We start from the raw sequence: 12,834 nt of genomic DNA on the forward strand, positions 1-12,834 counted from the left end.
AACATTCCCTTTTGTGCTCCAAATTATGCAGAACATCTCAAGCATGCAATTGCTTCTAATTCTAAGCGACAACGTCTGTCATGTCAAGGTTCTCTTGCTCCAACTATAGCAATTGGTTGATGAAAAATTGAATATCGTCACGTTCAGTGGTCACCGTTGCACTAATGGTGGTCATGATGTTCCAATTTATATTCATGTCTTGTCAAACTTTGTTCTAGGCTAAAATAACTTAAACTTTCTTCCAATCAACAACTTGTAACTAATATCCTCCTCTGTGCAAAAGAGGAGACTTTCGTACATAAAATAAACGGATTATGCCGACAACAATCGTTTATTTGGCTCAAAACAAAAGTAATCAACAAAGGACTAACCGTCAGAATGAAAAAGGTTCGTGCTAGAATACTGATAAAAGATATTGAAAATCTTAAAGAAACTTTAAGAAAATAGAAGAGAGCATTTTTGTGCATCCTGTAAAACAAATTTACTTCTAACTTGTTCTATAAGTAACGTAATTCTTACTTGTAAGTTTATATGTATTTACGAATTAGAATTTTGAAGGCTTGCTAACAAAACAAACATAATTGCGTTTGAAAAGAGAATGTAGACAGACAGACTAGAGAATGTAGACAGACAGACTATGGAAAATATGGTGATGGAGTAAACGAGAAACATCAATTGATTTGTCCGAGAGAAATATAATAACTTTTAGTTTAAGTTTTGATCGATTGAAAATTACGTAGTATGAATATTTAGCATCTAAATGATATTGAAGCATTTAGAGGAATTTCTGAGTAAATATAGATATTTTGAATGGTTTCACTATTTTCACAATAGTTTGTTGAAATTTTAATGTTGACTTTTTACAAGATTCTCAGACACATGTGTTATGTTATGAAAATCACATTTATATAAATTAAAAAAAAAGTTGTATGATGATAACGACATAATGAAAGAAACAAATTTAACTTTTACAGATTACGTAATTTTCGTGATAGGGAAAACTTTATTGTATTTAAACATCACATTCAAACTTTTAAAAGCATAATTGATCTTTTAAAAAGAGCTTTCACAACAATAAAAATAATAAAAAAATTCCCTTATTATTAAAAGTTATGTATTGTGTAGTATTGAAGAAGGCCAACATACTTCGTCCTTAGGGTTTATACTATTCACTATCAGATTCATCCATTGTACACTTTGTAATTTAGTTCTCACGATCATAGGTAACGTCATACCAACCAAAAGTCTCCTTTGCTCTTACGTTCAATGCAGTGATAAGGAAGGGGATAAACACAACTCTAAGCATGTCATGGGCATACTTGACCTATGGGGATGGGGGGAAGGCGTAATGTGTTTAACCACTGGTATGAGTTTTACTATTTTTATTTTGCCCATTAATGAGTTTAAAAAGTTAGCGCCTAATGTACGTTCAGGTCAAATTAAAGAATTCAATTTTATAACAAACATTACCCTTACAATGTAGAAGGTAACATCAGTCAGTTAATGTGAAGTTTACCCAACCCAACTGCTTTTTGCATGGAATAGGAGGAGAACTAAATCTATTTATAAACAATCTTTTGCTATGATGTGACTCAACACTGTACAAGATAAATACATGTTTACAGTCATCTTTGCACGACTAACTAGAAAAATAATTTCTAGAGATATACGATTAACTTGTTTTGTAAGAGATTTCATTGGCTGCCTTTGAAATCGCAGGGCCTCACCAGCCTCATCTGAACATCTTTAAATTATGCGACAGGCTACGGCGCCGTGCCTATGTTTCTTTTTGAATCAGATGAATCTACGATAGGCATAGACACCTCATCTCTAGAGGCATACCAGGAATGACCGCAGGAAACGCATTCCAACTGTATAGGCAAAGCGACAGGCAATCAAACCGGGCCATAAAAGTGCAAGGCATAGTTTTGGAAAAACGGACTAAGTTAAAAAGATGCAAACCTGATATCGTTCATTATTTCCAGCATGGATAATCTCTCTCAAGCCCACCTTACATTCCATGCATTTTGAGCAGCGGCCATCTGTCATCTGTTTCAGAGGAAGTAAAGCTGTTAACGTAAATCTTCACACTAAATAGTAATGACATAAAATTGTACACGGGAAACTTTACTTGCAAATGTTGGGTCTCGTCAGGTTTCTCCTTGATTTTTTTGTCAGCAACCAAACCCTCCTGAAGTTCATATGTTTAGTATATGCCATAAGAAGTTATGCATCAACGGGTAGCTCAATCTTTTATGAATGCAACTTTCAGAAATTGATGACAAAAGTTACCAAAATCCATAGCTGCTATTGACGGGTTGATGTATTTTTTTAGTTTTTTACATAGAAAAGACACAGCGCAAATAGCTTTTTTAAACATAAAAAGTTATTTCAGAGCGCCGTTCAAAATCAACCAATTTTAGAAGTAAAATTTCAAAAAAATAATGCAATACACACACACACACACACAAACCACCCCTTTATCTTTGCCTCAGTAAGACTTGATTCGCATAAAGCAATTCCAAACAAAACAAGCACCAAAATGAGGACTAAAGTTCCTATTCGAGTAGTCTCAAGCTGAATACCTACAATCGAATATAATGCATGTCCCAAAGTCACCTTAAGTGCAATCAAACCCTAAACCCTGCCCACCTTAACTCGTTCTATCAAGTAGGTTGTCAATTTCTCAAAAAATACCACCTACAAAGGGGTTATTTGTGTACTTGAGTTTTTGTCCTAATCCCAAGTTCTAAGATGTTAGAAGCTATCCTAGATTTCTTGTTAATGTTTCAACCTCTTAGAATTGGTTGTCAACGTCTCAGAAAGGACTACTTACAAATGATCTTGTTAAATCCAAATGTTTCTAACTTAATGTTTTTTTTCTGAAAAGAACCTTTGGCCAAGCAATTGTTCTAGCGTCTTGCATAATAATGAACCGAGCCAAAACTATGTTCTTTTAAGATAAATATATACGCCAAATAGGCAAAATATGCAAGAGACTACTTGAGAAGGTCGAGTCTAGGGGTTTAGACAAGTTGAGTCAAACTGAAAACTAAAATTATAGGCTTCACTCGCGAGAAAAAAAAAAACTAGTTGTTCAGGCTTAATCCATTTATTCAAACAACCTAACTGAAAACATGACCTTGACATATTCAGGAAAAGAAAAATACAGCTTCAACTTGACTTGTATAATGCATCTATAACTTGATTAATTTTGCTTTTGTGAAAGTTTTCCTTAAAACTATTTTAACTTTAAATATGTTATATTATTTAATAGATATTTTAAAAATGGATAGTAATCTATAAAATAGAAGTACATGTTAGTCTAGTGGTATTATACAGTAGAATCTATGTAATCTGCATTTTTCTAGTTTTCTAAGGTATAAACAGGTTTTCAGGAATTACTTTTGAGTTATAAAGTTTAGAATAATCGAGCCTAATCTCAAGCTTGACAGGTTTAATTAATTTAAAAAATGAACTCAGATTGAGCATTTAACAAATCGAACTCAAGTAGTTCACAAATAACCTAAACTCCTAATTGGGCATAAAGTATTTCACTAATGGGAAAAAAAAAGATCCTTCATGGCTGAAATAAAAAAGTAGTAACCGAAAATCTAGGAAACAAGTTCATCATTTCATCACAAACAAACAACTCAATAGTTGAATTGATTTTTTGTAAAGGATGTGGACATATATCATACCTTTAATTCAATGGGTGTCATGTTTAACATTTTTGAAGGTTCCAACTCTCCGTTTAATAAACGGCATGCTAACACTGCATTTTTCTGCAAAGAACACAAATTAACAATATAATCAATTTATTATTTTTGCAGGAAAGAAACATATATATTGAAAAGTCGCTTTAGTTGTGGTCATCCCTGACCAAACCTCATGCAGTCTCTCAGAGAATGCCTCAAAAAAAGCTACCTACAAAAGACTGACCAAAAAGACAGGGTCAAGCATCATGGTGTTCAGCCAACAAGGCGGCAACTCTTAGGGGCTTACGATAATGTGGTATACCATCATACAACTTGGCCAATCGCCATCGTACAAACCAATTTGTGGGATTAAATTAGATCTTAAACTTAAATGCTAAGATAGTATTAAAGCTTAAAATCATTGTCAAGCTCCAAGCCCAACACTACGGAATGAGTACTAGGGTGTTGGAAAGCCATTATAATAGCAATCACCTCCAGCTCACCTTAATTGTAGCCTATTAGAGTTGGTTGTAAATGTCTCAAAAAGGTCTACCTTTGATGACAGGATTGATCCACTTGTAGTAAGGGGTTGAAAATTCAACATCTATTAGAGATAAGACCTAAATAGTGCTTATAGATTTTTGGTGATCCTTACCATAGAAGTCAATTTTTCAAAGTTGAGTTACACCTTGACCCAAAATAAAAAATAGCATCAAAATTTATACTAAGTTCATTTTTAAACCACCTACATTACCATGCTCTTAGCCAATAGCTTTAGGCATGAGTTGGGGCATAGGAGAGTCTCCTAAATTAATTGAGATACCACTATTCTGCCTTAATAGCATTTATAAGAATTTGTTGTGGATGTCTAGAAAAATACTAGCTGTGAAGAAGCTAACCAAAAAGGTTGAGTGAAACATCATCCGGTGCAACAAACGAGCTATAAAATCCTACATCGTGCATTCAACTAAAGATAAACGCTAAGTAGTTCTTCTAAAACTTGGAAAACCCTCAGCACACAAATCAATTTAGTGGGATTGAGTTAAGCTTTTAAGTTCAAATTCCAAGAATAGATTCACACAGATTTCTCAAGCCAGAAATATCAAAATCACAAGTTATGATGATGCATGTAAATCAGAATATATAATTATTGTTACATGTAAGGTAATCTTTAATGAAAAAACGAATTTTGGGTTCTCTGAATTTTTGTGGACCCTTTACTGACAACTCAGACTTAAGAAATTAAATAATTTTTTATGTTAACTTTAAAACTTCAATATGGGTTCTTATGTTTGTTAATTTTTCCTGGTTTTTAACTCTCACATGATGCAACAGTCCTTTCATGATTCTTATGTTTATCCTTTTTCTTTTCCTGGTTTTTAACTCTCACATAATGCAACACTCCTTTCACTCCCCCCCTTCTCCATACCCTCCCCGATTCTTTTGTCGTCACATTATCACACATGCTCTTTTCTCTTCCTTGGCCATCTTAACCAGCTGATACAAAATTTCCCCTCTCCCTTTCCTACATGAAAGGATCTTGACACAAAAACACAAGAAAGATGGTTGATTGGAAAAAGGATGTGCCTTGACTGTGGCCGCTAAAAGGATGACAACCCTAAAAGATGCAGACTCAACAGCAACCATAGGTGCCATCATGGATGTGATGGTCTCAATGTTTCTTATTTGCCCCCCTTTATCAACTATATCTGGGATCCAAAATTTATTTTTTATTTTCAATAACAGTTCTTACAGGTTCTTCAATAAGAACTAATCTCCACCATGAAAGCTGACTCACTATTCTCCAATGGAAGAACTGAGCAAAAAAGGGTTCTTAGACTTAAAAGTTGTCGTAAGAACTTGTGATAAAGATGTTCTAACTAGCTTTTCCCATTCTTTTCCATGGTCCGAAGAGATAACAGCACATGGATATACATAGTGTGTTTCATGCATATAGAAATTACTTAGTATGCAATAGCATTATCATCCAACCTTCCAACTTATCATTTCTTAAATAGAAAGATAATAAATGGTCCATATTTGTAACCTCTTAGACACTACTTTTAATAGATAACATGAACAACGATCAATACAAGTTAGAAAGTTCCAGCTTAGACTTTAGCAGCAATATTAATGCAACAGTTAAAAATATCTGAAGCATATAACTTGTATATGCAAAAGTAATCTTCTGACCTGCAGATTAAAAGCTAATTGCCGCAACTTTTGGTTGTACTTCATAAAATCTGACGAGAGAGCGTCATGTGAAGCCTTTTCGAGAGAAACTATGGCTGAAACAGCAGCATCTGGCCAGATAAAAGACTTGGAATTCTGCAAAAAAAAAAAAAATTGGGGAGGGAGATGAAGGAAAGAAACCGAATTCATATTATCCGATAAGGAAAAAATAAATTTAAAAAACAAAATAAAGAAACCAACTAGTTCCTAAGAACATAATAATACATATTATTCATACCTTCTGAAACTTATCTTGACAGTCATTTAGTGATTCTGAACTTATATGCTTGCTTCCACCGTTGATTTCATCAGAATTGCCTTTTCCCAATCCTTTGTCCCTTTCTTTGCTATCATTACAATCACACATGTACTGAATGCGTTGAAGCAACCTCTCCAACCATTTGTCACGATGGCTATCTCCAGTTAGAGCGTTGAATTCTACCAATATGCCATAATACTCTGAGGCATTACTTGTTACACAATTCACTGGTGGTTCTGATTTTGGATGTTGTTCACTCCTGGGTGTTTCTGATTTTGGATGTTGTTCAATCCTGGGTGTTTCCTCCTCTTCCTTTGAAGCATTGGGAGGTGAAACACTTTTTCTGTTCAAGCTTCTTCTATGTTTTATCTGGTCCTCGTCATAATCAGGGGCTTCCTCCTTAGGCTCAATGTCAAGAAGCTCACCAATACGTTCAAGAGTCTTTTGAACAAGCACATCAATTTCCTGCTGCTTAATATCCTCATAGTCCTTATCACTCAGCCTCCAGAGCTTTCTTTCCACAGTGTCATACACCTTCTGTACAATAAAACCAGGGTGATCCTTACGTTTTGGAAGCTGTTTGTGCCTGGGAACAAAATGCACCACACACTTATGCATTACAGACTCCGCAGGAACATCATCACGATGAAAACTATAAAATAGCTCCCTCGTATCACACGATTGCCAGTTTCCACCACCTTTTTTCTCAGCTTCTTCTGGGCGATAAAACCATTGTCCCGTTACTTTCACGTTGCCACTGTTAGACTGTGTAATGTCCTGACAGCAGAAAAACGTCTAAAATTCAAGTCCCTTGAAAGAGGATAAAAGATGCAGAAAACCCTCCCTAACAGCAATGGAACACGAACAATAAAGAGGAGTAACAATTATTTATCAGGAATAAAACAATTGAATCGACTACCCTTTTTAATGAAACAATTGAATGGACAAGGGAAACAGATAATAAAACCTTAATAATTGCAACATATGGCTTTTGGCCTTTGTCCTCGGGTACAAGAAGAACAGGATCCTCCTGCACAAACCAAAAAAACCAGAATTAGAACTATACAGTGGTCATAGAATCCCTATAATTGAAGAATCGATGAGAAAAAGGAGCTTACGAGAGTATATTGGATGCCATCGAACTCGAAGGAGTCATAGTGCCTTTTCCTGCCTCTTCCTTTTCCCGAAACCCTAACAGGCTCGCCAATAGGCTTAGCGTCCTCCAAGGGTTGAGGCGGTTCCGGTACCTCTTCTTTTTCTTCCTCTTCATTCTCGTCATCGTTATCTTCCTCCAGAAGCCTCATCCTCTTGCGCGTGGGCTGTGGGCGTGGTGCTTCGTCTTCGTCATCGCTCGTCGCCACCCGAGCCAGGCGTCGACGATTCACCATCTTCCAATTTTCAACTACAATCACCGTCTCACCTTTTCAATGTCAATTCAAAACTCGCCTTACAAAAAATGCATATTCCGCTCAAGGCGAGTCAACATGCACAATGTTATGAACACTCCTCTCACCCAACCTACGCCCTTTTTAATTATTTCTCAAATTTTAATTTCTGTACATTTTAATTATTATTAAACTTAGTTATACGTTTATCCTCTCTTTTTTTATATTATTTATTAACTTTCTTTTGCTCTTTTATTTGGGAGCTTTACTGTTATTAGATGTAGTGAAAAATAAAACACTTATTTAATATAAATTTCAATTTTTAATTATGATAGTTATAAATAAATAATATTAATGAAATATTTATGATATAATTAATAAAATATTAAGTAACACAAATTTTTATTCAAGTGTCTATTCAAAATATAATTAATTATATTGTACATACTTTAATGATATTACTGCATGATGGTTATATTTAAAATATAATTAATTATCTGTATTTGAGTGATTTTATAATATTGTTAGACAATTTATTATATTTTTCCCTTTTCCTTTCACAAACAAGGAAAACAAGGGCCTTTTTCACATTTTCTTGCCTATTTTTCTTTCTTTTGTTTCGTTTGTCGGAAATCAGAAGTTAATTAATTCAAAGCAAAATGCTTTTTTTTCAAAGCAAAATTTATGAGGATTTGTTTTACAAAAACTGTTTTTATAGGTTACCTATTAAATGAATTAGTTTTCAATGGTCAAACTTCTTTATGGTTTCCAACTTTTAAAATAAATTGTTTGAGAATACCTGAGTCAATAATAAAACCATACAATTACATAAATCTTATTTTGTAAATAAAGTGTATATTTTAAAAATATATACACATATTATGTAATTATAATTTTTATTATTTTAAAAATTCTAATCATTTTATTTGTTTTTCAAAAGGTACATGTGTTTTTTATTTAAACTATTTAATTGAGTTTGTCTGGTTAACATTAAATACATTTATTTTCTATTTATTTTCATAAATCTTAATTACTTTTTATCAATTTAAACTGTTATATTTTACAATTTTTATTGTGTATAATTTTGACATAATATATTGTAGTGAATCAATCGCTACTTTAATTTATACTGTTAAGAACAATGCAACGAGCATTTGTTACGTAATAAAAATGTATATTAGCATTTAAGGGATGGTACTAACCAAAAATAATTAAGTTATGAATTACATGTCATAATATATACTTGAAGCAACTCCAAAATAATAAGTTAAAAACTCCTTTAATAACTATTTTAAAGTATTAACAAACATTTTTATGTTTGTGTTTAACTTGAAGAATTGTCTCTTGAGAAACTATGGCAAAGCTAAAATATTTGTTCACCAATAAAAATATTAGTATCAGTCAGATAAACTAAAACTAAGCTTTATGATCTTATAAAAAAAAGCATTTTAAAATTAATTTTATTTCATCAAGCATTAGGATTTAAAACAAAATTGTAAGTAATATTTACTTTACCATAAGTAAAAATTGCATGTAATGCTTACTTTATTAAAATCTTCATTGTGCTAATTCATTAAGTGTAAAAAATTAATTATCTCAAACGTAATTAATTGTATAACTTTCGAAGTTATATATAATTATTATGAGGACTATATAGTTTTCAAGCTTCTATATCAAAATTTAATTTTAAAACATAAATTTAAAATTTAACAAATGTCTGGTCAAATAAAAGTTTACACATATATATTCTTTTGTTGGTTGAATTTTTCATTTTATATTTTGAAAAAGAATGAACCTTTATTTAAAAAAAAATGAAAAGTACAGATGTACAAATAAAAAGTATATAAATATCCTATCAAACATTAAAATGATGAGACATTGATAAAAGATCGAGATAAGTGCTCTTCAAACAATATACTAAGATTATTTGAATTTTAAGCAATAAAATTAATTAAAATAAAAGAGTTAATTTGGTTTGGATTTTCCCATTGATTGGATGAATTTCATCTGAAAAACTATTTTATTTGTTTCTATTACTTTATACATAAAATATATGTCATTTTTGAAAATTTAATTTTGACAAAACTACATATGAGTTGGATAACTTTCTTTACAATATGAAAATTTAGAAGTGTGAAAGAGAAAGATTGACAATATGACGCAAAGAATTTTATTATGCTTCACTTTATTACAACTTTAAAGTTCAGTTCATCCAGCTAAAGAATTTTCAATATCAATAACATTTATATCAAATTCCACAACCTTTCTCAGTAAAAAAACATGATTTTACCTTCTACATATTAGCATAGATTAAATTGTGGCGTATTGATTTAGCAGATTTTAATATAATATAAAATATTAAATTAAAAAGTATACAAAATTTTTTGTAATTTCTTTTTAAATATAATATTGATTAAGTGGCTAATAACTATTAAAAATATTAAAATAAATAAAGTTAATTCTATCAATCTTATTTAGTTTTAATGTTTATTTCTTTAAATGGATGTTAAATATATAAAAAAACTAAAATAGATAATATTAGTGTTAACACTAAAATTATTTATTTTAATATTTTTGTTTATTTAAGGTAATGTTGAATTAGCAAATATGTATAAAATAAATAAAATTAATGTGAACTAAACAAAATGTTATTTTTAATATTTATATTTATTTAAAGTATGTGAAGTTATATATTTTGAATTCATACATTTTTTATGTTAAATGTGTTAAATATGGATCGTGAATTAATTTTAATTTCATAATTCATATTTAAATGTGTTAAATATGGATGCGCTGCTGCAACTCAACTGACACTAATAATTATTTAAAGTTAATTTTTTTTGTTAGCATCAACATTTGACCTGACGCTAGTGTTTTAAAGTCTCAACCAAACATGATCTCTACATGATATTACAAATTAATCAAGTATTTTTTTATTATTAAAAGTCACTCCAAGCTTTTAGAAGATAGCGAAATTGTTTCGCAAAAGCTAGCCCACGGATGAGAATATGAAACTTCAATTCAAAATACAAAATTGAAAAAGAATAAAAATAAGTTAGAAATTATCATTCATAATAGTCACGTAGTCGTCTACTATCATTTATTGAACTCTTCATTTTGCATTTTAGAAAAGTAATCACCGCAAGAAGTCTTCCACTCTTTCTAAAACTCACGGGATATGAGAACATATTTTTAATGTTATATAAAACCACATGCTAGACACTCTTTTGTAATAAGTAACGTACGATAAAATAAATAAAAAATGATTTTTTTGTGTGTTCAAAACCATGTTTTGGATCCTTAGGTCAAAAACACGTTGGCAGTTGGATTTACAAAACTTCAATGTTGGATTGTTCCCATCAAAACTTTCTAGGAGTTGGACAATTCATATGTTTAAGGTTTCGACACTATTTTGTTTTCTCATGATGGTGCGCACGCACGCACAAATTGCACACAAAAAGGAACTTAAACATAAAAGCATGTATGGAAAAAAGCTAGGTTGGCGGGTGGATATATAATATATATGTATCACAATAAACAAGTATATCAGAGAAATTTTTAGAGAAAGAAAGAAAGAGATGTATCTGACCAAACATTCCGTCAAATATAATTTAGCTCTGAAAGACAAAAAAAGCTAATGGCCATGCATGAGTTGGTGGAGGTACAATGGAAAAAGAGTGGCTGAGAGCTTAAATATGCATTCACCTTATAAGCTTTTGATCCTTTGAAATATCAAGAGTTGAACAGTGCTTCTCCTCAAACTTTTTCACTTTTCATTTGGTCATGCGCATCATCAGTGGTTTCCACGAACTCAATACGAGGTAGTTCACCAATAAGTTGTAGAGTCTTATGAATAAGCACATCAATCTCTCGCTGCTTAGTATCCCCATAAACTTTATCATCCAATCTCCAAAGTTTTTTTCCCACATTGTCATATACCTTTTGTACAATAAATCCAGGGTGATCCTTACGTTTTGGAAGTTGTTTATGTATGGGAGCAAAATGCACCACACACTTGTGCATGATAGCCTCAGCAGGAACATCATCACGATGGAAACTGTAAAATAACTCCCTTGTATCATGTAATTTCCAGTTCCCGCCACCTTTTTTCTCAGCTTCTTCAGGACGATAAAACCATTGTCCCGTCACTATCACATTACCATTACTTCCTTGTTTAATGTCCTGACAGCATAACAACGTTAAGAAAACCCCTTTGAGAAGAAAGATATCAATGCAGCATTAATATTGACAATGGGAATGATAATACTAACTGCTAACAGTGATTATTTAATAGGTAAGAAGAGAAATCAAATTGATTAATTTTGAAGATCTAAAATCACAATCAATAGTAGTTGACAAATACATAAGCGTATACCTTAATAATTGCAGCATATGGCTTTTGGCCTTTTTCCTCGGGAAAGAAAAGAACAGAATCCTCCTGTATAGAAACAAAGCAAAAGGAATTGGGAAAAGTGTTTCGTCTTGAAAACCCTAATCTGTGAACAATTAATGAGAACAAGGAGCTTACAAGAGTATATTCGACGCCATTGAACATGAAGGACTCGTAGTGACTTCTCTTGCCTTTTCCTTTTCCCGAAAACCTAATTGGTTTACCGATAGGAGTAGCATCCTCCACAGGCTGAGGCGATTCTGGAACTTCTTCTTTTTTCTGCAGTGGTTGTTCTTCGTTCTTGTTATCATTATCGTCGTCTTCCTCTTCCTCAAAAAGCCTCAATCTTTTCCGCGTTCGTCGTGGACGTGATGCTTCATCTTCATCGTCGCTCACTGCAACTCGAATAAAGCGTCGACGATTCACCATGTTCAAGTGTTGAGTGATGATTACTGTCATCAATCTAAAATCTAATGCAGACTCAATATATATACAAGTCAAGACAAATCTTGTACACACTCACGCCATGTCGATTCAACTCAAGCGTTAATTATTTTCTCTACCCAGGTCTTTTTGATATAAATAATTAATATAATTTTAAATATATATAAAAAATATTAAATATATTTTTAATCTCTAATTTCTGTTTGTAAAATTATAATTCTTTCCCAAATTTTAATATGTTTTATCTTTTAAAATAAATTAATATAATTTTTTAACTCAATTACGTTAATTTTATTTTATATGTTCTATATTTACATTTGATTTTTATACACGTTTTCGTTCAAATATCAATCTAAAATATTATTTAATATATAAAAAAATCAATATCATGTATTAAAATAATTATATTCATTTATTTTTAAAATT

The 12,834-nt window shown here is 31.7% G+C and overlaps 2 protein-coding genes across 2 annotated transcripts; both read right to left on the reverse strand.

Annotated features, from left to right (window-relative positions):
- Positions 1–1,428: 1,428 nt before the first annotated feature.
- Positions 1,429–7,694, reverse strand: LOC124830501 (ASI1-immunoprecipitated protein 3-like). The gene is made up of 8 exons (XM_047304236.2): positions 7,308–7,694; positions 7,157–7,219; positions 6,169–6,966; positions 5,892–6,026; positions 3,702–3,785; positions 2,132–2,191; positions 1,963–2,049; positions 1,429–1,871 (listed from the first exon to the last, which is right to left on the reverse strand). The coding sequence occupies exons 1-8, from the start codon at positions 7,575–7,577 to the stop codon at positions 1,764–1,766; spliced, it is 1,605 nt and encodes a 534-aa protein (XP_047160192.2). The 5' UTR covers positions 7,578–7,694; the 3' UTR covers positions 1,429–1,763.
- Positions 7,695–11,086: 3,392 nt separating this feature from the next.
- On the reverse strand, positions 11,087–12,461 carry LOC124830535 (ASI1-immunoprecipitated protein 3-like). The gene is made up of 3 exons (XM_047304292.2): positions 12,103–12,461; positions 11,950–12,012; positions 11,087–11,756 (listed from the first exon to the last, which is right to left on the reverse strand). The coding sequence occupies exons 1-3, from the start codon at positions 12,421–12,423 to the stop codon at positions 11,331–11,333; spliced, it is 810 nt and encodes a 269-aa protein (XP_047160248.2). The 5' UTR covers positions 12,424–12,461; the 3' UTR covers positions 11,087–11,330.
- Positions 12,462–12,834: the final 373 nt, after the last annotated feature.

The sequence above is a fragment of the Vigna umbellata genome, chromosome 10 (assembly GCF_029865625.1).
Source record: "Vigna umbellata cultivar VRB3 chromosome 10, Vumbellata_1.0, whole genome shotgun sequence".
In the NCBI taxonomy this organism is placed as follows: Eukaryota; Viridiplantae; Streptophyta; class Magnoliopsida; order Fabales; family Fabaceae; genus Vigna; species Vigna umbellata.